Raw genomic sequence first — 21704 nt, forward strand, 5'->3', positions numbered from 1 at the left:
CCTGAAACCATTTTCACGCCGCACAAGAGCAGTTCCCAGGCTCTAGGTTCACTATCCTCCAGGCAGTGAACCTAGCAAAAGGTAGTTAGCATGGAATTATTTTCGATTCAAGTGCAAATGTTCCCTGCTGGCACCATAATACGAGCAAATGTAATAAAGGTTCAGGTTGATACTGTTAAATAGATTATGGATATTTTATATTTCTTACCACAGTTTTTACAGTTTCACAAATATCAAAACCCAGGTGTACATGTCCATTTTTGCAACACAGAATGACTATACAATTCCAAAAAGAGCAGGCATTTCAAATACACAATTCTGAAGTGTAAACACAGTGTACAAGCTCTTCACCCCACGATCCCGGTGCTATGCAGTAGCAGCTGAGGTAATGCCGTACAGCGTGAACTCAGCAAATGGCCGGTTTGCCTCAAGATGATTTTTCGCATCGTTCTGTCCTGCCACCTGTGCAGTCTGTAGTTCTCCCCCCAAGTTATACAAACATACAATAAATACATTTCAGATTTTAAAGGACACTTAGACAAGTCATGAGGATTTATGTGAGTACAGTACATTTAAGTTCAAGTGCAAAAAAAGTAACTAGTGGCTAGTCATCAATGCTTCTTTTTATTGTGTATGGTGTTGGTCCCAGGCACCGCCAGAGCACAGGTTGTTCTAAAAGCACGGCTAAAGCACAGCTACGGGACACCCCTCCAGTCAAGCTAAATGGATGTCAAAGTGGGTAAAACAGCTCACCCCTTTCCCTCTTAGCTGCTGCCATCTTCCTCTCCCCTAACCCTGTGCTCCTGTTAACCTTGCCTCTGGACCACGTATGGTCCCGCAGCACGCGCCCTCCCCACGGCCGGCCGGACACATCACATGCGTCTGCTGTCAAGGAGGGCTGAGGCTGAGCAGCGCTCAGCCCACAGGAGCTGGGTGCTCAGCATCTCCCAGGAACAAGCTGTTAATATAAGCAAAGGGGCCAAAACACTAGCCTGACTAAAACCCCCCGGCTCCTCCCGGAGCACTGGGCTTTCCCTGCAGCAGCGATTTTCACTATGCACCAGTAAGTGGGCTGGCTGCAGTTAATATTGAAAAGCATAACACAATATAATCCCAAGTCTTCCAGTGTCTTGACACTGAGTAAAGTAATTCCCTAAACAAACTGCAGTTTAGTTCTCTTTGCTTCCTCCTGAGAATGCCTCACTCGACTTGGTTTCTGCATCAACAACTTTGCCTCTATAATCCTCAACATACAGATTTTTAAATGATTCCTCTCTACGCCCCACCTTCCCTAGGCACTTAAAGCTTACCATTTTCTTAATAAATAACCACAGTAACTACACTGCATTAAATAAACCGTTGTATAGATGATTAAATAAAAACCCCAAAAGACAGCGTGTCCATTGAAAACCTTGATCAATCTCAGGTAGTGCAATCTTGATCAAAGAGTCTTGTCTCAGAACAACATCAAACCTAAAATTACCCAAACGCACACAACCTATGCCCAGCTGAAGGGCTGCAAGCGTAGAGGTTAACTTCTTCAGAAGCCTTCCTCCAGCTTTTTTGTTTCATTAAAACACCAGTTCAAAATCTTTGCTTTGCTGAACTGAACCTTTATCTCAAACAAGATAACATTAGCTTCAAAAACATATTCTTTGAATATGTGTTTCACTTAATCTGTCACCGTAATATGAAGATACACTTGTTAAAGATACTCTGTTTCTGAGAAATCTTTACAGAGACAGTTTCATGCTGTTCCTATATTTATTGGATCTGATATTTCCTAATAGACTATGCAGGGAAACTCAGTTTCTCTCCTAAAAAGTCTTTTCGTTTTGTCTTGGGAACAAATTCAAAAAAGAAAATTATCCAATCAAGTCAGATGCTCTCTGAAGAGTGAGCTCCCTTTTTCTACAGATTGCAAAAAAATCTCATAGCATTTGACTCAGCTTTAGCAAAGCAGCCAAGAATTCTTCCTACCGTTAGATCCGGCGACATCACTTCCCTCAAGAATTCCGAACTTTTGGCTTCTCTGCTCATGTTGCTCTGTGTGGTCCTATGAATATTCTTTATATAGTTAAAAGCTTGCACTGCATCGCGTTATGATCATTAAGATGAAGGAAGTCCTACTTTTGAGCTCCTACTCCGGCGTTTCCCAGGTAAGAAGCAGAATTCCATGCACTGGATTTGATAAGATGAGCGCATCTCAGGGCGCTGCAGCAGCAGCAGCAGGCTGAGCATCATGATCCAACACAACGCGGTTGCCATCTACTTGGGAATCTGATGTTGCTGTAGGTGTTGGTGCTGAACAATTTCTGGACTGCCCAGAATCTGTCGGATTCTGGGCTTGTCTTGCTGAGCTGGCTGATGAAGCGCTGCAATTCTCATTGATTTTCTAAAGAGAGGGGAAAGGATTGCACGCGGAAGGTAAGTATAAACACTCACGACACTATCCCCAGCGGTATGCCCCCAGATGCATTCAGGCACTTCTGGAAATTCACAAAGCACTTACTTCGAATGCCCGCAACATAACAAATCAAACTTAAAGCAGCAAAGCAAAAGTAGTACATTTAAATCCAGATGACACTAATAGCAAGCAGAGAGTAGCTTACCTTCTATCTCTTTTCCTAACTGCACTTTCCCAAGAAGCATGCAAAAAACAAACTTCTTGTGTTTCAAGGAAAAAAAAGAAACAGTTAACTGGACTTCAAAAGTGTTCAGACAAGATCATTATTTTGACCAAACAATTCTGTAAAATTTTTTCACGCACCTTAAATACAGCTTTCCTCAGTGGTTCCCTCCCTCCCTGAGATACTGCTCGGACAACAAGAACCACTGTTATATCAGCACTGTATTTTTACAGAAAGGAAAGAATAATGAAGAGATCCTGAGCCACAGAGGTGCCAACAGGTACGAAAGCCTTTCTGGCCTCTTCACAATTCTCAGTGAAGCGGCTGGGCAGCGTCCAGCAGCGGTGGACAAGTCCCCCCTCCAACACCACACGACTGCAAAACATCCTTTTCTTGCCATGTTCATTGCTTAAGTTCCATGCAACTACTTTTCTCTGATTTCCCTTTTTAAAAGACAGCAGCTTATACTAACCAAGACCCTGAGGACATTTACCAATGGGAAACGGAGCAGTTTGTCTGGACAAATTACTTCGATGTCAGAGACCCAGTGGTATCTTCAGTGTCACTGTAAAAAACTCATTCTTTGAGCCAGGGAAGTTCAAAAACAAAAACCCAACCAACCTAAAGCAGACATGCCTGTAAATATATTTTCAGGAATAAAGACAAATAAAAAAGGCAGGAATTTCACCTGGTCAGTGATCTCCTACACACTCTGCTCCGCTGATTCACACTCATACTCCAAATTACCCATTCCTAAAGACAGCAACAGTGAAAAAAGGATTTCTGTGTTTATGCCTACTGGATGCCTAAGAAGGAACCTCAGCCACTCCTTCCAAACAGGTAAACACAGTGGTTTTAACATTAACCGTGCTGTTCTAGAACTTGCATCGACAGCATTTCCCTGCTTTGCTTAAGCAGCATGCTTCAGCTCCATTCTGAAAGGCATGTCCAAAGCATTAGATGGTAGTTCAAGAGCCAAGTCCATCCAATCACTGATGAAGCTAAAGGTATTAAAAGGTATTTTGGGGGGAGACTGGACAGAAAGGAAATGGTGTGAAGTAAGCACCAGCAATCAGACATTTTAAGTCATGGAATGGCTCTCATCTGGTGTAACTCTAGATACAAAAAACAAACAAACAAAAAAAGACAAACTTTATTTGAACAGAAGGCTCCGCACCCCACCTGTAGTTGTCTTGAACACCTATTTCTGCAACAATGTAGACATTTGACAGCATCAGCCAAGGAAGAAAAACTAAATAAAAATCATTTCACACTGTTAAGCAGCTGTGCACCTTCATGCTCAATTATCACCTTGTGATAATCTGCAAAACGCACAACCCGCAGATTCCAACTAAAATGGAAACAAATGTAAACTTGAAGGGAATTCAAGTATATGCAAGCCTGTATAAAACAGTCTTCCTATGTCTCCCCCTCACCTCCCATCTTCAGGAAGATAATACTTGTAAAAATAGTTATTCCTGCTGTTCTCTACAGAGGAAGCAACTCAGTTCCCTGCAGTATTTCAACTACTGTTTCACAACCCCAAATTTATTACAAGCCAACAGAGAATACCTGCCAGGTACTAACAGATCTACACAGGTATAAAGGTTTCCTACCAGCAAACAGGTAGGAACCTCCTGTACATTAGAATATTACCTGCAAAGGCTGATTCTCAGGACTTGGATTGGTTTTGGATAGTTTAACCATCTCTTTTATCTGGTAGACAGCATAAGCTAAGGTGACCCAAGGAGAAGAGCTGATGCCCCAGGCAGGCTTGTTCACATCCTCTTGCTCTTCTTGGTGTTTTGTTTTCTTTAGAGGGAGCCTGGGCTCAGTCCGAGGCATGATGTCTTCTGACTGCTGTTGTACAAGGTCAATAGTTGCTATGGGAACAGGACTGGAAGGCACTGGGATCCTTTCCGCCAGCATTGCCTTTTCTGAAATTTAAAACAAAATAATCACTGGCAAAAGCCAACGAGCTTAAAAAACATGTGAAGCAGACAATGAACACTGAGTGTTTCTTGCCCTCATAATACGGTTATCACCGTACTGAAGGCAGATCACTGGCACAAACAGCCAGGAGCGAGACACGCCACAACCTAGTTAGGGAAACATGGTGTGGATGTTGTCCGTCCAAGCAAGGCTGCTCTGCAACTGCAGCGAGGTATTTTTGATAGCTGCATTCACAGGAGGGTCTAAGGAGTATGACGCATTCATTTATTCCCAGCTAGCTATCAGAAATACGTATTTTCATGTTACATGGAAATTTAAATTATTTTAATGCAAATTGAAAATAAGTCTTTCAGACCTGTGGCAAACTTATTTCTCTGCATAAAGCCTGCATCTTACAACTCATTTGTACTCATATTTTGTTTACAGGCTCTCAGACAGTACTGGCTATTTGAAGCAATGGCTGGGTGTTCTCTAGTGGTGAAGAAATGAAGAGACTAATCCTGCACACACTTGACCACATGCTTATTTTTACTCATCCAACTGGTCTTGTTGAAAGCAACCTAATTACTGCCATGCTTAAAATTAAGATACACACTCTTAAGATGGATAGCGTGCGTTAAATGAAGACCAAAGACTGAAACAAACTAAAGAGAACAAGGCCACTGAGAACAAACTGTTCTTTTGTAGGTTCACATGTAATTAACTGAAGGTTGAGGGGAAACTGAAACAGCAAATATCCTTTTCACCTCTCCATTTTTTGTTATTATCGTTTGAACAGAGGTGAAGAAAATTCTAGCAAAATAAATATTTGAACATTTCAGTACGGGCAACTTGATAACTAGTCAAGGACAATCTATTTAATACTCCAGCTAAAGAAAACTAACTTTCACTTCATACTCAAAGCCCATATTGGAAAGTAGCATTTGGGTAAAAAGCAGATCATAAATTCATGACTTCTCAGAATTTGCCACAGTTTTATTGTCTTTGTAAGAATCAGATTCATGTTAAATCCTTAACTTTGCACTATTTCATTTCAGGTTTATATTACTAAAGGCAAAGATGAAAAAGTTCAGGTTCCACCGGAGGAGAGATTTCTCAAGTGCCAGAACAAATCTGAGGCACTTAAAAAAGCTTCTGTCCTCTGAAGCCACCTCTATGATTTCTGGCAGAGGTGGCTTGGACTGGTGGAATATGAGAGCATGCGGTGGTCAAGGTGACCTTAAAGAACTGATGCAACTGAAATGAGTCGCTACAGCTGTTAAGACTAACCTAAGGGATTCCCAGAACTGAGAGGATATTCAGGTTGTAAAATGTGTTATGCTTTCCTCCTATTGACCTCCAAGAACTCAGTGGTGCCCTTATGGTGCCCTTCTTACAGCAGAAGCACACCACTTCAATCTCTAGCATTGCTTGGGCAAAAACCTCTCACTTGAAAACAAACTGTGTTGTCAAAATCTGAGTAAAGACACCAAACATACAAAATTAAAGCTGCAGGGAGCAGCTTCAGAGATACCTTTTTTCACTAACTCTAATTTTGTAGTGTCTCAGTGACATAAATATTTACCTTCTTCTTCATCGGGAACCAAGAGCCACTGGATCAGTGCAAATAGAAGAAGAATCACTAAACAAGCCATCCCTATTCCTCTGAACGTGGCAGCAGGACCTGTAATGAGATATATATTTTTTTTTTTAAATGGAGAATCTACTTACTTAATAAAATAATACCAGATGAGTCAGCGTTATGTGCTCCTTTGGATGTACTGTCCCATGTAGACTCTTACTAGCTTGTTTTATCACATTTTCCTCCCCCAGCAATTCTTCTACAGGCTTTGCAAAAGATTTTTAACAAGTAATTAGATTCTCATTTGTTCATCGAGAGGCTGCACAGTATCAACCTACTCTCTCACAAAGGATTCATTTACTTCACTTAAGGAGCAGGGTGGAGATTTGCTCACACAATACTGAAAGGATCTAGGCGTAACTTATTTAATCAGTCTGTAACACTGACAGGACAAAGCCATAAGCAACCTGGTCTGAATTCAGAGCTAACCTTGCATTGATCAGGGGCCTGGACATCTCCTGAGGTCCCTCCCACCCTGAGCAGTTCTATGATTCCATGATTTATGCAAAGTATATTACTCTTTAAAACATAACAATACCTTAAGCATAAATAATTTTAAAGCTGGTAGCTCAGTAAAACCAGAACTTCAATAAATAAAATAAAATACTTCAATACAATTTTTGCTTACCAAAGTAATTGACCAAAACCCCTCCAACCATAGCCCCGCATCCTCTGCCCAGACCCAAATGGAGACCTTGCAGGATTCCCTGGGCTGATGTTCTCAGCTCCGGAGGCACCGCTGCGCTAAGGTATGAAATACAAGCCGCCCATATAGCCGCATGCGTGACACCTAAAAAGATGAAACAATGTGAAGAGTATGGGGTCGCAAGTGTACTAACACAACATCAGAGCAACTGCACTGGTCGGCTGGAGCATGCGTTGCAGTAAAACAAAATCCTTTCACTGACAAACGTCTGTGAAGTACAGATCAGCTTTTGGTAATGTGATACTGGCAACGCAGCCACAGGGAGACATGATGACTCCTCCTTCTGCAGGGTCTGTCAATAGCTCATTCTCCCTCTAAGATGACCTCACTTCTCGAGACAACAGTCCCTAGGAAGACTAAACAGAGCACCTTGAAAGTCTCTCTGCCAGATTCCTGACCCTTCAAGAGTAACCCGGGGCCTCTGAAATATGGTCGGATTCCATAAACTGCAGGCAATTAAAGTATTGATGCCTCTCAGCAGTCTCCTTACTGCCACAATGAAGGCAGCACAAAGGTCGTAAAAGCCGAACAATATCGGAGATGTCCATGTCATTTCAGAGGGAAGAATTCATCCCCTCCTGCCCTTTCTCACTCACCCCAAAACCAATCCCCAAACAAACTCCTTCTGAACTCAACACCAACAGGCTCTGCATTTAGCACTGACTGGTCTGGACAGGAAAAGCATGCAAGCTCCTCAGGGCAGGCCAAAGATGATGATTTTCACGCCTGCCGTTTAAAGGCAGAGTCAGCATGCCCTTCCTCCCGCGATGACTGCATCCTGCGTAGGCGCTGCCACACGCTGCCGCCGCCTCGCATTTCACCCACTCCGGGGACCGAGCGCAGCAGAGGTCCTCGCTGCTATAAACGACGGCCATGTATCCAAGACAGCCCTAGCTCCCCAGCAGAGATTTTGAAAGTCTCTTTCTGGCACATGCCTTGTAGGCTCAGGGTTATGAACGCCTTTTCCTACCACAGAAGGAGGACAGCTAAGGGGAAAGGCAGTGCGTGACCATCAGCATGCAGAAGCAGGCTGCAGATGGAGCCCTCGCCTTTGAGCACCTGCTTGGTAGGTTTTTGTGGACTGGAGAAGAACAGGACAGGAAAAGGCAGGGTTGTGGAGAAGCTGGAAAAACAAAACAGTTTTGTAGCTCATCGCACATTAAATAAGCCTGAACTATTTTGCCACCCTCAGATTGAGTGGGAATATTTTTTTCTTATTTGAGTGGTATTAAAAATAGTCATCACAGCTTACCAACGCCTAAGCTCTACTGCCTCGGTTTAAAAAAATAATGTTGGCACAACTGATGATTCAGTCAACATGTTCCTGTCCTCTACACTTGACTTATTAATGAACAGTTGGACACTCAATCATAACTTAGGCTTTTAGGCTGAAGACTCCTAAGAGCAAGAAAACACATGATTTTGTAATGTACTCACAGAGTAACTTGCATTTTGTTTAGCTGTAAAATGATAAATAGCCCTGTATGGAATTGATACAGTTCAGGTATAGACATCTTGGATGTCCACAAGGCCATACAGTTCATTTTCATTCAAAATCTAAATAAAAATTTCTCAAACTTTGGGTTTGTAGAGGTCACCTTTATATGTTGCAGAGCTGGTTTTGTTAATACTACATCACCTTGTTAAAAAATAAAAGGCTTACATTAGGACAAGTGTATTTTACCTTACCATTTACAGTTTAAGGCTTTAAAACTCAGATCTTCTATCAAAAAAGTTCAGAGTTTTAAAACTCACTGAATATCTACTTTTTTTTAATGCATGGAAAATAACAACCAAGACCTTTCCAAGTAACAAAGCAAAACTAATCTAATATAGATCATACGGTTTTGGTTTTAAAAAGGATTCCAATTAACGTAAAACATTCAGTTTCATCAGAGAAAGTCAAGTTTTAGAGCCAGGCAATTAAAAACACATCAGAAATTATTTGAACCATGAAGCACAATACCACTGTATTTGTTTGAAACAAAAGGCCATAACTTAACCAACAGGTTCTTGGATGTTTTCACCTTTACTAGGCAATCCAGACTGAAGATAGTGTTCCCAGTTCGTCTGAAAACAAATCCATACCATTACACCAGCTTATTTCACTTGCCTTTAAAGGTACAGGTTTTTTTTCTTTTAAAGTATGTCTACATTACTAGTGTGATTTTTTTTTTAAATAATCATTTATACAACAGTGACTATTTAGAACAGTTTTTACAACAACTTTTATAAGAAGTCTGGTCTGAATTACTGATAACAACAATTCTTCTTTTAAAAGAAGTTGTTTACGATATATATTTTGTGACATTATTTGCTAAAACCACTAAACACCATTTAACCATCTGGACTATAGTTCCAACAAGTGGAACAACCCTAGGGTTATGCTTAGAATAACAATGTTTAGCAAACTTAGGATAAGCTACATATAAACCAATAGCTGAAGATTTGGTGAGCCACATTTATGTCCAAAGGGATATATCCTAATTATTGCCAGTTAAAAACCCAAGCTTTTTGCTCTCTATACATAACTCTCTTGCTGGAGCATCAGTAGGCATCACTACTTAGAATAGTGCTTGTTTTGGAGTTTGCTGGATAACTGCCAAGTGAAAATAGCTAATTTTCAGGTTATCAAGGTAGTTTTGTAATTTAGAAAATTCCTGTTATGCAAATTGGTGAGCTAGCATCGATGTTACCAGAGAATTTGGACCATTGCTTTGGAATAAGCTGCAGCTAACTAGCGTATCAAAGCTTAATCTGTTAAGTGCAAAATGAACAAGACTGCATGTTTGCAGACTGATGACATACATATACACACTACATGCATTTGCCTACAAGGATGTCGTGAAATTTTCAGTTATTAGAGATTCAGCCTAAGCTCTTATTTTCATACATTGCACGTGAAAGTCAATACAACATACAGCTTCAAAACTCTAAATTATGAAGTGAGTTTAAATCTCCTCATTTACTCCTTTGAGAGTGCAATGTACTTAAAGAGTCCTCCCCATCCCAGTTACAGCCAGCAACTGAAACACAGTTTCTTACTGCAATCAATAGATGCAGTTTGCAGAACCATCTTCCAGAAATGCCTCTATGCCCTTCAGCACAGCACATGGGGATAATCCTTCTTGTATTGCAGAAGCATATTAAGAAGAAAATTAAATTCTTTACAAAAGTCAGCTGAAACTATTGTTGACCTTAAACCCCCACACTCCCCCCCAGCTGATGGAACTGGAATTTACACAGAATTTGACAGCTTCCTGGAAAAAGGGTTATGTACAATTACAACAAGGACTTCACCAGCAGATTTAAAAGACCTATCAACTTGATGCAGTCATGCAGCCCACGTGGTACCCACGTGGTCTGCACAATCTACTCTTTCTTTTGTTTTCAAATACTCCTAACCCTACCTATGCAAAGCAGCTGCAACTCTTACCTCAATCTGTCAACAAACTCACTGAACAAAAATAAAGAGCTTCCACCTCACCAAGTTTCATTAAGGTGTCACCTGTTACCCCTACCGACAGATTCAGTGGATGTGTAGGAAAGAAAGCAGAACCCACAGAAAACAGGATTTGGTAACTGCTACAAGAGAAATAACGAATCAAGAAGAGATTAAAACTGTAAGAGCAAGGAGGGGGAAAGAATAAAGAGGAGGGGGAAAAGAGTCAACGCTACTTCTAAAAAGATAAACCTGATCCGTCATTAGAGCAACGCTGAATGAGATTATTGGAAGGTAACAAATGTAGTGTTAGTAATTATACACACATATAGCGTACCTATCGACTTCATGGACACTAATAAACCGTGCTAGATGCAGGCTAGAACATGAAGAGGCTTTCGGGGCAGGGGTGTATGTGTGTGTTTGGTTTGTTTTTAACTTTCTTATTTGCTAACTATAAATAACTGCATATAGCAAGATTAACCCAAGTGTACATGATTCAGCAGTGGCTAGATATACAGAAAGTGTGGCAGATAAATTTGTGAGAAAGTATTATTCTGAAGGTCTGTAGTTTTTTCTTTAAATCTCGATTATTCAAGAGACACCACACAGAAAAAAACACCAAAACAGCTCTCTCACACCCTTGTTGTAAAAGCAAACCTACATGTTAAGCAATTCATATTGAAATTTCAGCAGAACAAAACCAAGATTCAAAGTAAAAGAAACTTCTTTCTCAGCCATGACTACAAGATGCTTCTGGGCACAAACTTACGGCTGCATTGTTGAGACACAAGTTTTTTTCCTATATTTTGAGTTGAGGTGTCTTTGAAACAGGATTACCTAGAAGGTAATATCCAAAGCTCTGTATTCATCACTTGTTCCTCCCTAGATGTTTAAGCAGGCAAGAGGATAACCCACAGGCATTTTTCAGGTTCTCTGCAACATTTTCATATTTAACACTTAGTACGAATGATGAAGTATCAATTCAACAGTTGTGGTTTGGGGATTTTTAAATAATAAAATTTAGAAGCTTCCTGTTGTGGCAGTTTTAGTACAATCAACTGGTTTTGTTAGCAGGGAGGGAAGGAGCCAGGACAAAAACACAATATATGTATACTACATATATGTAGAGGTCTACATGGTGCTCTCCAGTGGCATTTTATAACTCAAGTTAAAATCTACCTTACAAAGATTTCTGTAAATCTAGTAGAACAAGGCAATGCAAATTCAAATTATGCTGACCTAGAAAAATAAATCTTCTAAGTATAATCTGTGGAAAATTTTCTGTTTATGAAGCTCCATTTAATCACAGACTCACAGACTGGTAGGGGTTGGGAGGGACCTCTGGAGATCATCTTGTCCAACCCCCCTGCTTGAGCAGGCACACCCAGAGCAGGGGGCACAGGACCTCGTCCAGGTGGGTTTTGAATGTCTCCAGGGAAGGAGACTCCACAACCTCCCTGGGCAGCCTGTGCCACTGCTCTGGCACCCTCACAGGAAGGTTTTTCCTCATATTCAAGTGGAGCTTCCTGTGTTCCAGTTTGTGCCCATTGCCCCTTGTCCTGTCGCTGGGCACCACTGAAAAGAGTCTGGCCCCATGCTCTTGATACCCAGCCTATAGATATTTATAAGCATTGTTAAAATCCCCCCTCAGTTTTCTCCTCTCCAGGCCGAACAAACCCAGGTCTCTCAGCCTTTCCTTGTAAGAGTGATGCTCCAGTCCCCTGGTATCTTTGTAGCTTATATAAAGCCAAAATACTGGTTTTAACAAAGATGGTACAATTACTTTTAAAGGCAGGGATAACATTTTCTGCAAGAGAATGGTTAATTTAAATGCAATCTTGCAAACCCAAATACTTCAGTATTCTTCAAACAATAAAGAAACAGAAAGTAAAATAGCTTAGATTTTTCCTGGTTTTGAGAAGTGGTACCCACTAAAAGACATGAAAAAAATGTCGTAAAATTTAAGTTTGAACAATTGAAACTTTAACATTGCAGCGAAGGTCTTACAGACTTCTCTGACAACACAACTTGAAAATGGGGCTCAAATTACGTTCCACAGACCACACCTCTGTCTGTCCTAATTAAATTAGTTAAAGGGCAAGTATCTTAAAGAAGCTCTATTAGCACAAAGCTATTAAAAGAAATTCCTCTCTAGCTATTAAAAAAAGAAAATTCTGTAGTCTAAAGGTATTGAGCAAACAGTACTACTGAAAAACTCAAAATATTTTAACAGAGACAGAATGCCCCAGACTATGTTCTTTTTTTTTTTTTTTTTTACAGTATTCTTTCAAGAACTGCAACCTTTTGCATTTAATGAAGTTCACATTTACCACCAAACAGGATTTGCAGTAGGTGTGTACCCAGCTCGTGCTTCTGTCTCTTTGTTTAGTTAAAGGGTGTGTTGGTCTCACACAGTTCTGTTTGAATAAACAGAGAACTGCGCAAAACTAAATGCAAACCCACCCTTTTGACGTCAAGTATTTAAAAAAAAGAAAGAGTAATGTTTTATGAACCTGCATACTCTGGGATATTTGTGGTCAATAAAAATAGAGAAATAGCAGATTTTTACTTAATCACTGATCATTTGAAAACAAGATAAATGTAAACACCTGATCTTATACTGGAAGGGCATTACTGCGCTGTCTTACCTTGAAGTACTTCCATTGGAAGAACAGTCCAGGCGTTTTCCAGATATGAGACGTAAATGTATCGAGCTGTATTACAGGCAAGGCCAATATAAAGCACTCTAAAGGAAGGAAGGAAAAGACAAGTCAGGATAGTTTGCACTTTCCTTTATTGGTATGCTGTAATATACCTTACTGCTTCAGAAATCATTTGGACCTGTACAAACACTTCACCAGTCTAAAGCATTTGCTCAACACAAAATACATTCTGTAAGTCCTGCACCCAAACATAAACTCTCCTCTTGCCCACTCCAAACACATATTCAAACTGAGGCTGAAGTTAAGACTCTCTTCAAAATGCTAATGGAAAAATAACTTCAAAGGGACAGCAGATTCACTGAGCTTTTAACTAAGCTCTGGAGTTCCATGCCATGTTCTTGCACAGGACTGTATTTCAGTGTGACCATTTCTAAGCACACTCAACATCCCTTTGAAACAATCTTTTCTAATTGTTCAGAGATTCATTCTTCCATTTTAATGTAAGCCTGGTGCAGGTTTGTATTAGATTAATTAATTGTACCCCAATTAATATATAAATTTATAGTTCCCATATCTGCAAACTGCTCAGAACTATTCTAAGAACACATCCCACAGAAGCAATATGCTTTATAACAACATGCCTCAGGATAAAACTTAACCATCCTGTTGAAAAGCAGCAGATGCTGCATCTCAGAACGAAGAGAAAAAAAGCTCTTCTAACAGTTTTTAAACAATGAAGCATAAAGCCTATTTGTGCAGTGCATTTCCCACTACACACTGAACCTGCTGACTTATCCCCTCCAGTTTTCAGATTTAGCTTAGCTTACCTCCAGGGTGCTTATTCATCCAGCTATTTTTCTCTTATTTTCAGATGGATCTCAGGAAACAAAGAATTAATTCAAAACATGTTTTTAGCTTGAGAAGAGATGCTATTGCAACCTTTAAAGATTTTTTTCAGGGACAAGGATTATTTAGTGTCCAAACATGGCTTCTTGGTCAACCCGTCGTTTGGCACAAGTGGAATAAATGCAATTGATATTAAGGTGTAAGCACAGGCACTATGAAAGGGCTCCTTATTATTTGTGCTGCTTTTTCAGTTAGTTATTTTACAAAAGCACACCAAGATTTAATTAAATGGTACATAGGGACAGAAAAATCTAGAGAGAGATGCAGTCATAAAAATGCAGCATCTTAACATTTGAGATCTCCAAATATACATGTTGACAGCTAAAATACCAGTATGATAGTTTTCATCACGTCAGTGATATCAAAAAACATTCAAAATTATAAAGACAGGTCTGTGCATTTCACAACAAGGTGGTTTTACAAGAGCCAATATATTTTACTTTCAGCAAGTTGGGTAAGCTTGCAGGAAGCTCCCCCCGCCAAATCACACATCAGACCAAGCTGTGTTGCTTCCAGATACATGTAAGGTCCATGAATAGCTGCTTTAAGCTGCCTTTAGGCACCACAAGCCCCTGCATTCATTGAAGAAAACATGGGAAGCCATGAAAAAGTTCGGTATTATACAATAAAGAGAACAAAGTTGTTCTTTGCACCATACATCATAAATGTCATCTCCCCATTTAATTAATGCCTTCTGTTCCAAACAAACAACTTAGTTCCTTTCATAGCCACAACTCAATGTAATTCTTAAGTACAGTCGTATTTCTGCAGAGTATCAGGACACATTTGCCACAAAAGGTAAGCAAACATAAAAGGTCTGCAGGCTCCTTTCTTCATCCCCCTACTAGTAAGGCCCAGGGTGATGCATGCTCTTGGGGATACAAAGGGATCACCTCACCATATACTTGTTTCTCAGCAGCAGCAGCACAGATGCACCCAGCGCTATGTTTAGGACCAGTTCTTGCCAGCTTAATTTCATTTTCATCTAGCAAAAACTTTGCCTGTGCACCAAGAACTTTCTTCCCATCTCAGCTGTTCCCTATCACAGCCAGACCAGAGATGTGAAGAGGTCTCCTCCTGCTTTCATAGTTTTTCCGTCATCACCAACACACTTGGCTATCTGTGCTTTTCCGCCATGTTACACTTGCAGAAAGATTTGGATTCAAAGTTCAAGAGCAGCAATTTAGTCAGGTTCTACCTTTTAGTTTGTCAGAATATGTACAGAGTTTCAGGTAAATTACAGTTTATGAAGATTTCTATAATTATGCTTCTGGAGGGGTATGCCACATGAGAACTGTGTATTTACAGAGTCCTTTAAAAAAAGTATTTATAATAATCACTTAGGCCCTTTATCAGACCTAAATGGATAATGTAAACATGTTCCTTATGAACCCTATATGCAGTATCCACAGAGACACCGTATTCAATTTACAGGTTAAACATTTAAAGCACTGAATCTATATTTATGTCAAGGAGATTAAGCCGTTTACAGCCACGACTACCAGTTTCTTCTTCCTATTAAAACTCAAATGCTGGAATTACGGTCAGACAAACACATTCAAGCTTACCCTCAAGTAGGAACTTATTTTCACAGATTAACATCATCTTCCTAAACTGAAGGGCAGTTATGAGTGCTTCTGCACAGGATACCATTCAACAATGGTGTCTAAATATTTGATAGCCAGTTTTGCATGCTTTTCCATCACAATATCCTCTCAAAGAACTTGTGAGCTTCTCCACACTTTCTGATCACTTATTTCTTTTTAACTCTTTAGTTTACTTTTAAATGAGCATTTACTCTGTCATCTCTCAGAAGGTGACTGGAGGCAAGGCAAAAAATAACTAACATCTGCAATATTCCATCCCTCGTAAATCTGTACAATCACAGAACAGCTTTCCAGATGAACCGATCACTGTCATTACTCCAGATTCATACTAGATGAATATACCTGCTAATATACAATATTAGAAACACTAGCAGCATGTATAACACACACATGCAGTGCACATGTGTATGAACAATAAAGCTAATGAAGTCAGAAATCAGGGATTTTAACCAGCATATTTAATATAGTCGTGCTTAAAAAGCTTGGACAATAATTTGAGTATTAGTTAAAAAAACCCTGTTGAAACAGAATAGGTTTCAAAATGTTGTAAGGATCTAATATGCCAACACATACAATGGTATAAATAGAAAGCTTTAAAGGCTAGAAGAGGAAAACTGAGCTTCTACCTGACAAGGGTGTAAAACCCGTTTTCTTGTAGTTCTACAAAGGACAGTCAATAGCATTTTTTTCCTGCTACTGTGACAGTGCATGCACTTCTGGTACTCATGCCTGTCTTCAAATAATTAGGACAGGAAGGAAAAATTAAATGATAATGTTCAAATAAATACTGCAAAAAGACTGTCTACATCTAGGAGTCTAACAACACAGGAGAAAGAGCGCAAATATCCTTTTTTAAAAAAAAATTTAAAAAAACATTCAGGACAGAAGTTAGTGGAAGGTGAGACAACCTCAGCACTGAAGTTGTTTTACCAAAAAGAGATATCAAGCCACCCTTCCTCTAACTGTGAAATACCCTGTGAAATATTCACAGCTGTGGATTACAAGGGGCTTCTATCTCATTTCATACAAGACCTTACACCTGAATTCCATAAACATATAATTGTTTTTATGCCAAAACAGTAAACAAGGAATTTTCAGGTTTTTAAAAAATTTATGTAATTTTAAAAAATATTTATATTTAAAATATTTTAAAATATTATGTTTACATATATAAAATACCGATCCCAAATGCTTCTGTCTAGGATGGCTCCTAGGATATATGGTTGGAGGCTATTGGTTCTTATTAATGGGAGAAAGAATATCTGTACTATAAGGCAACAGACATACACAGAACTATTAAAGAATGTAAGCTATGAACGCCGATACACTCGTCTTTAACAACAATAACAAAATGTTTGCCTCCTCTTGAGCAAACTATGCATTATACGAAGTTCAAACAGTACAAGAAGAAAAGCAACCAGGAGACATCTCATAGACTCTGATGACTAAATACAAGCAAGCATTAGAAAACATTAAAATGTGACTAATATGCATTTCCCAGGTGTAGGTATAAAGAATGTTGTTTCGTTGCAAATAGGAGCTAGTGTTTTAACAACTTAATCTTGTTCCAATCTAGGCTTCATAGTCTTAACAGCAAAAAGGGGGAAAAAAAAGGAGTTAATCCTGTACGTCATCTTTATTTTTACTGGCCAGTGTTCCTATCCCCTTCTATTTCATCTTATTCACAAGCCTACCATTCTTTTGGTTTTCATTCTTCCTCTATTTGAAGTCTAAGCCCAAATTTTATACTATAACAATATACATTGAAAGAGCATACCCAAGCTATCTTTAGCTATCAAGATTGTGATCTGTTCTCACCACTCCATCATCATATCCTTCCTCCAGTCTTTGCATGCAAGGTGTCCTATTTTCTCACACTAATTATTGTCAAATTCAGGGATTAAAAGACTGATTCAAAGTAAAGAGATCCTTCTCAGTTTAAAGGAAGAAAAAAATCCTATGTTTTAACTAATCTCTCAAATTACTGTACTAAGCATCTCAAACATTGTTAGTAGAAGTCGAATCAAAAAATTCATCCCAATAAAAGCAAAACAAAAAACCAAAGAGGAAAACCACAGAAAAGAATGCACAAAAAGAACAGTGCAGACAGCTTAAAAAATACTTATATCTCAATGACCGTATGATTGTAAACAGGGCATTTGGAAAAAGCCACGATGGTAACAGCACAGAGCTCTGTGCTCAGTTGCACAGAGTACCTGAGTAAATATTAAAAAAAAACCCCAAACCTTTATGACTTCATTAACTCAGACTCCCCCTCATCTTTCCTCCCGAGCCTTTTCAAAGAAGAACGAAGGGATTTAGAATATGTAGAAATTAAGTTAATTGTGAGTTTAGAGGAAAACAATGTTCACTAACATGCTGGAAGTAATCAGTTTAACTTACAGGAGGCAAAAACTATGGGCGAAGCCCTGCACGTCCATCTCACTTCAGTAGCTAACACACACCACTGCAACTAAAGGAAGAGAGCAAGGAACTGAACTGGTAAGTGACACTACCAGGCTGCAACCTCATTCTGCCAACACCCAGAGCCTGATTACAAGGGCATGTGCACAGGAGGCGCTCACCTCGCTGCTTCATCTCATCCTCCTCCCCTTGCAGCATGCAATCGACACCTTCCCAGGCTACTGCGGGGGAAAACAACTGCCCTGCAAGGAGAAGCAGGTTTCCAGAACACTGCTACTCATCAGGAAAAAAATAGTAAAATTAATGGTATTTATATATCAAAACAGACAATCCTTGAGTGGGTGGCGATTTATAAAGATCTCTACCAGAGCTTTGCATGAGTGAACTAGGATATCTTCTGGAACAGTCTGCAAAAGGTTATGGTGCCAGGCATAATGCACATACTAACACACAACTAAAACGCAAAGGAAGCATTTCAGAGCATTTTCAACTCCTAAAGTAATAATTAAAAAAAAAAAAACCTCAATTGGCTATGTAACTGAGCAGGACTTGGAATTTTAAAAGAAAAGGATTAACTTGAATTTCACTTCGTAACACAAGGCCAGGCCTGAAATTCAATAATTTTTGTATAGCTCTTCAATGATTGCTAATATCTCACCTGATATGACCAACCAATTCAATCAATTTGTGGCTGAAGAAGTAGGCAGTCAGCTCAGACACGTGACTGAGCACAGAACAAACTCCAAAGAGAGTGGTGGTGCCGTTCAGGTCTTCCAAGTGCCAGTAAAGAAAGGTGAACACAAAGCCATATCCAAACCCCATGAACCACGCCACGAAGAGCACTGAGCCATATTGGATACTACACAGCAGTTTTATTAGGTCCCAAAAACTGAAAGACTGCGACTGGCTCATACTGGTAGGAGTGTTATCGGAGGATTCATTGGAGGCACTTCTGTCCACCTGTGAGATTTCTACCTCTTTTCTCTTATTTTCCTCTTGCTTGAAGTGCGCATAATGAAATCGGAACTGGGTGGCCACAATTAATGCCATTGTCATCAAAACACCAAAAACAATGAAAACTATCCTGTAGTTCTTGTACTCAGGAGCTTTACATCCTTGACCTTCAATGCCAACCTCTGTACGGGTATAGTCAATACCAATTCCCACGGAGAGCATGGCTAGTCCCCAGCCCAGAGACCCCCACATACGCTGCAATCCATACCGGTCCCTGTGTTTGCCAAGGTACTGCAGTGTTACGGTGTCCACAATAGTAACAGAGGAAGCACTAAAAAATTCTCCTATTATGACAACCAGCAGAATGAGTAGAAAGATAGCTTCTACTTCTTGTTGGTCATAAACGAGCACAGCTTGGTCCAAAGGCATTGGCTTTGTGGTGATGGCAGCTGGGGTGGTACTCGGAGTTGCGTTCCCTGGTGAGACAGGGCTAGTGGTGGTGTTTTTCAAAACAAAATGGGTACTGTTTTCCAAGACAAACTCCACATCATTGCTCTGCGTAGGTAACAGGAATGTTATTTCAGAATTAGCTGTCCCAGTTGTTTCCAAAGTGACTGGACTGGAAGCAGGCAGGCCTCTCTTCCCCCGAACATTCGTGGATGCAGTACTCACTGTGGTTAGCAGAGAAGACATTGAGGCATTTTGCAAAACTGTTGTTAAAAGGCTGCTTGCATTGGTGGGAGGTGCCGGGGGAAGGCCCTTTGGTACGCATCTTAGGGTGGCTGGTCTAACAAATCCAATCCCCAGGTTAAATAAAACCCAGCATAAAAGCGAAAAGAGGAGGACAATCTTCCCTTTCTTGAAGCGATCTGCCACCACTCCCCAGAAGGGAGCACTGCAAAACTCAATAAAGTACCTGATGCCCACCAGAAGTCCGCTCTGACTGGGTGACATACCCAGCTGCTTGTAATACACAGGCAGCAAGGGGTAGAGAGAGCCATATGCAGAGTAGAAGAAAAAATAGAAGACCTTTGAGATCAGAAGATCATTGTTTATTTTGACACAGTGCTTCTCTAACCAATCTAGCTCTTCATCTGGGACAGTGGTTGTCTCCATTGAAGGGGATTCATTCTGGGGTGGCAAGTCTTGGTCCTTGGAAATGCCATTGAAAGGATCTGCAAGCACATACTTTCTCTTCTGTTCTTCTTCATCATCAGTTAGAATAGCAACCTTGTCATCAGCTGCCATGGTTTACCACACGCATCCAATATCTGGTGTGCTCTCAAGGAACTGGGGCTACCCTGCGAACAAATAAAACATCATTAAGGGACCACAAAGAAGCAGACCTGCAATGCCAGTCATCAAGGACAAAAGTTGGCTTCTTTTTTTCCCTAAGTGACATTCCTGAGCAGTAATGCAGTATCAGGGAGGGGAAAGACAATTGTCTAGACTACTGGTACTTGTTAGCATCAATAAAAATATGTTTTATGACCAATTCTGTGAAGAAGTTCTCCCAACAGCAGCTTTAACATGGTGCAATAAAACACCTTTCATGTTTAGGACAGCGAATAATTTATATACTCAAAGTTACTGTGGCAATTAACTGGTAAGCATTTCCAAGTCTTTTCTTTCAAGTTGCCTTTTTCCCCCCCAAGGCTATCTGCTTTATTACCAGTATTCCCTACTTACCAAAGGATAGCCACGATTTCATAATTAAATAGTGCAGCCATATAGATATATATGGGGTTTTTTAAATTATCAAAACAAATTATTATCCAAAGCCTCACAATGGCCTTCAAAAGGTTCATCAGTTTCCTCTTGAAACATTTTTCTAAGCACTCCACAACCACAACAGAAACTGGTGGGACGCTTGAGCTTCTAGGTTGAATGGGAAGAGAGGTGGGAATTAGGACAGGGCGTTAAGATTACAAGGACCCTCAAAATTAGGATAACAACCTCAAAGGCATCAAAGACCTGGGAGCAAAGAAACACAGGGACAGAAAATAAGTACAGGTCCTGCAATGATCTCTTCAAGTCAAATTCTGAAATTGAAGAAAGGTGGATTGGGAGATAACTGTACTGCAGCTGCCCACACTTACCCTTTGCAGAAATAAAAGATTGCAAAACTGACAAGGAACACTTAAAAATAAATTCGCCACTGCTCAGACTTTGATTTGACCAACCAGCTTTCATACGTAAAAACAACAAACTATTCTAATAAGCTAGGCTAAAAGAGGCTTTCCTTTCAAGGAATTAAAAAAAAAAAAAAGCTCTGCCAGCAGGCTACCAGCTCAACCAGCTCATTGTATCATTATATTAGGCAACTATTTTGCCATATTAATATTTATAAAGTTAACCCAGGAAGATCAGCTCATGTTCATTATGAGAAAGTTGAACATCTAATATATTTTGCTTTTGTCATCCCTTTGGTTTTTGGATTAGTGTTACTATCACACATTAACCCTTTTTCAAGGACCAATATTTGAAAAGAACATTTTATTCAAGACGAACCTGAAATTTATTTAAGAGCACTCGATTTATGACCAGGAATATCTTCTCTGGGAATCTGAAGTATTTTTTTGCAGGTGTGCACTTTATTGCCACTAGAAGAGCTCCAATGAAATCACAGTCTTTCAAAACTCAACCAAAAGCACCATATCATCCCCTTAAAAGTAGTCATGCATCGATATATCCAGTGCCTTTAAATTATTTCATTATAATTCAGAATTTATTTAAATACTGACAACAGATTTGCAAACTGATGCAAGGCTAGTCACAGAAAAGAGATTCTAGTA

At 39.8% G+C, this 21704-nt stretch overlaps 1 protein-coding gene across 3 annotated transcripts in view; it reads right to left on the reverse strand.

The window, feature by feature from the left end:
• Positions 1–180: 180 nt before the first annotated feature.
• The window catches only part of MFSD6 (major facilitator superfamily domain containing 6), a 28904-nt gene continuing 7380 nt past the window's right edge, over positions 181–21704 (reverse strand). For all 3 annotated transcript variants that reach the window (XM_064452005.1, XM_064452002.1, XM_064452004.1), the window contains exons 2-7: positions 18614–20210; positions 13004–13101; positions 6833–6994; positions 6148–6246; positions 4287–4567; positions 181–2395 (exon numbers count right to left, since the gene is read on the reverse strand). In XM_064452005.1, coding sequence (XP_064308075.1) covers positions 2207–2395; positions 4287–4567; positions 6148–6246; positions 6833–6994; positions 13004–13101; positions 18614–20157 — 2373 coding nt within the window. In that variant the 5' untranslated portion in view covers positions 20158–20210 and the 3' untranslated portion in view covers positions 181–2206. The remainder of the gene's footprint in view (positions 2396–4286; positions 4568–6147; positions 6247–6832; positions 6995–13003; positions 13102–18613; positions 20211–21704) is intronic.

This window comes from Phalacrocorax carbo, chromosome 5 (genome assembly GCF_963921805.1).
Source record: "Phalacrocorax carbo chromosome 5, bPhaCar2.1, whole genome shotgun sequence".
NCBI lineage: Eukaryota > Metazoa > Chordata > Aves > Suliformes > Phalacrocoracidae > Phalacrocorax > Phalacrocorax carbo.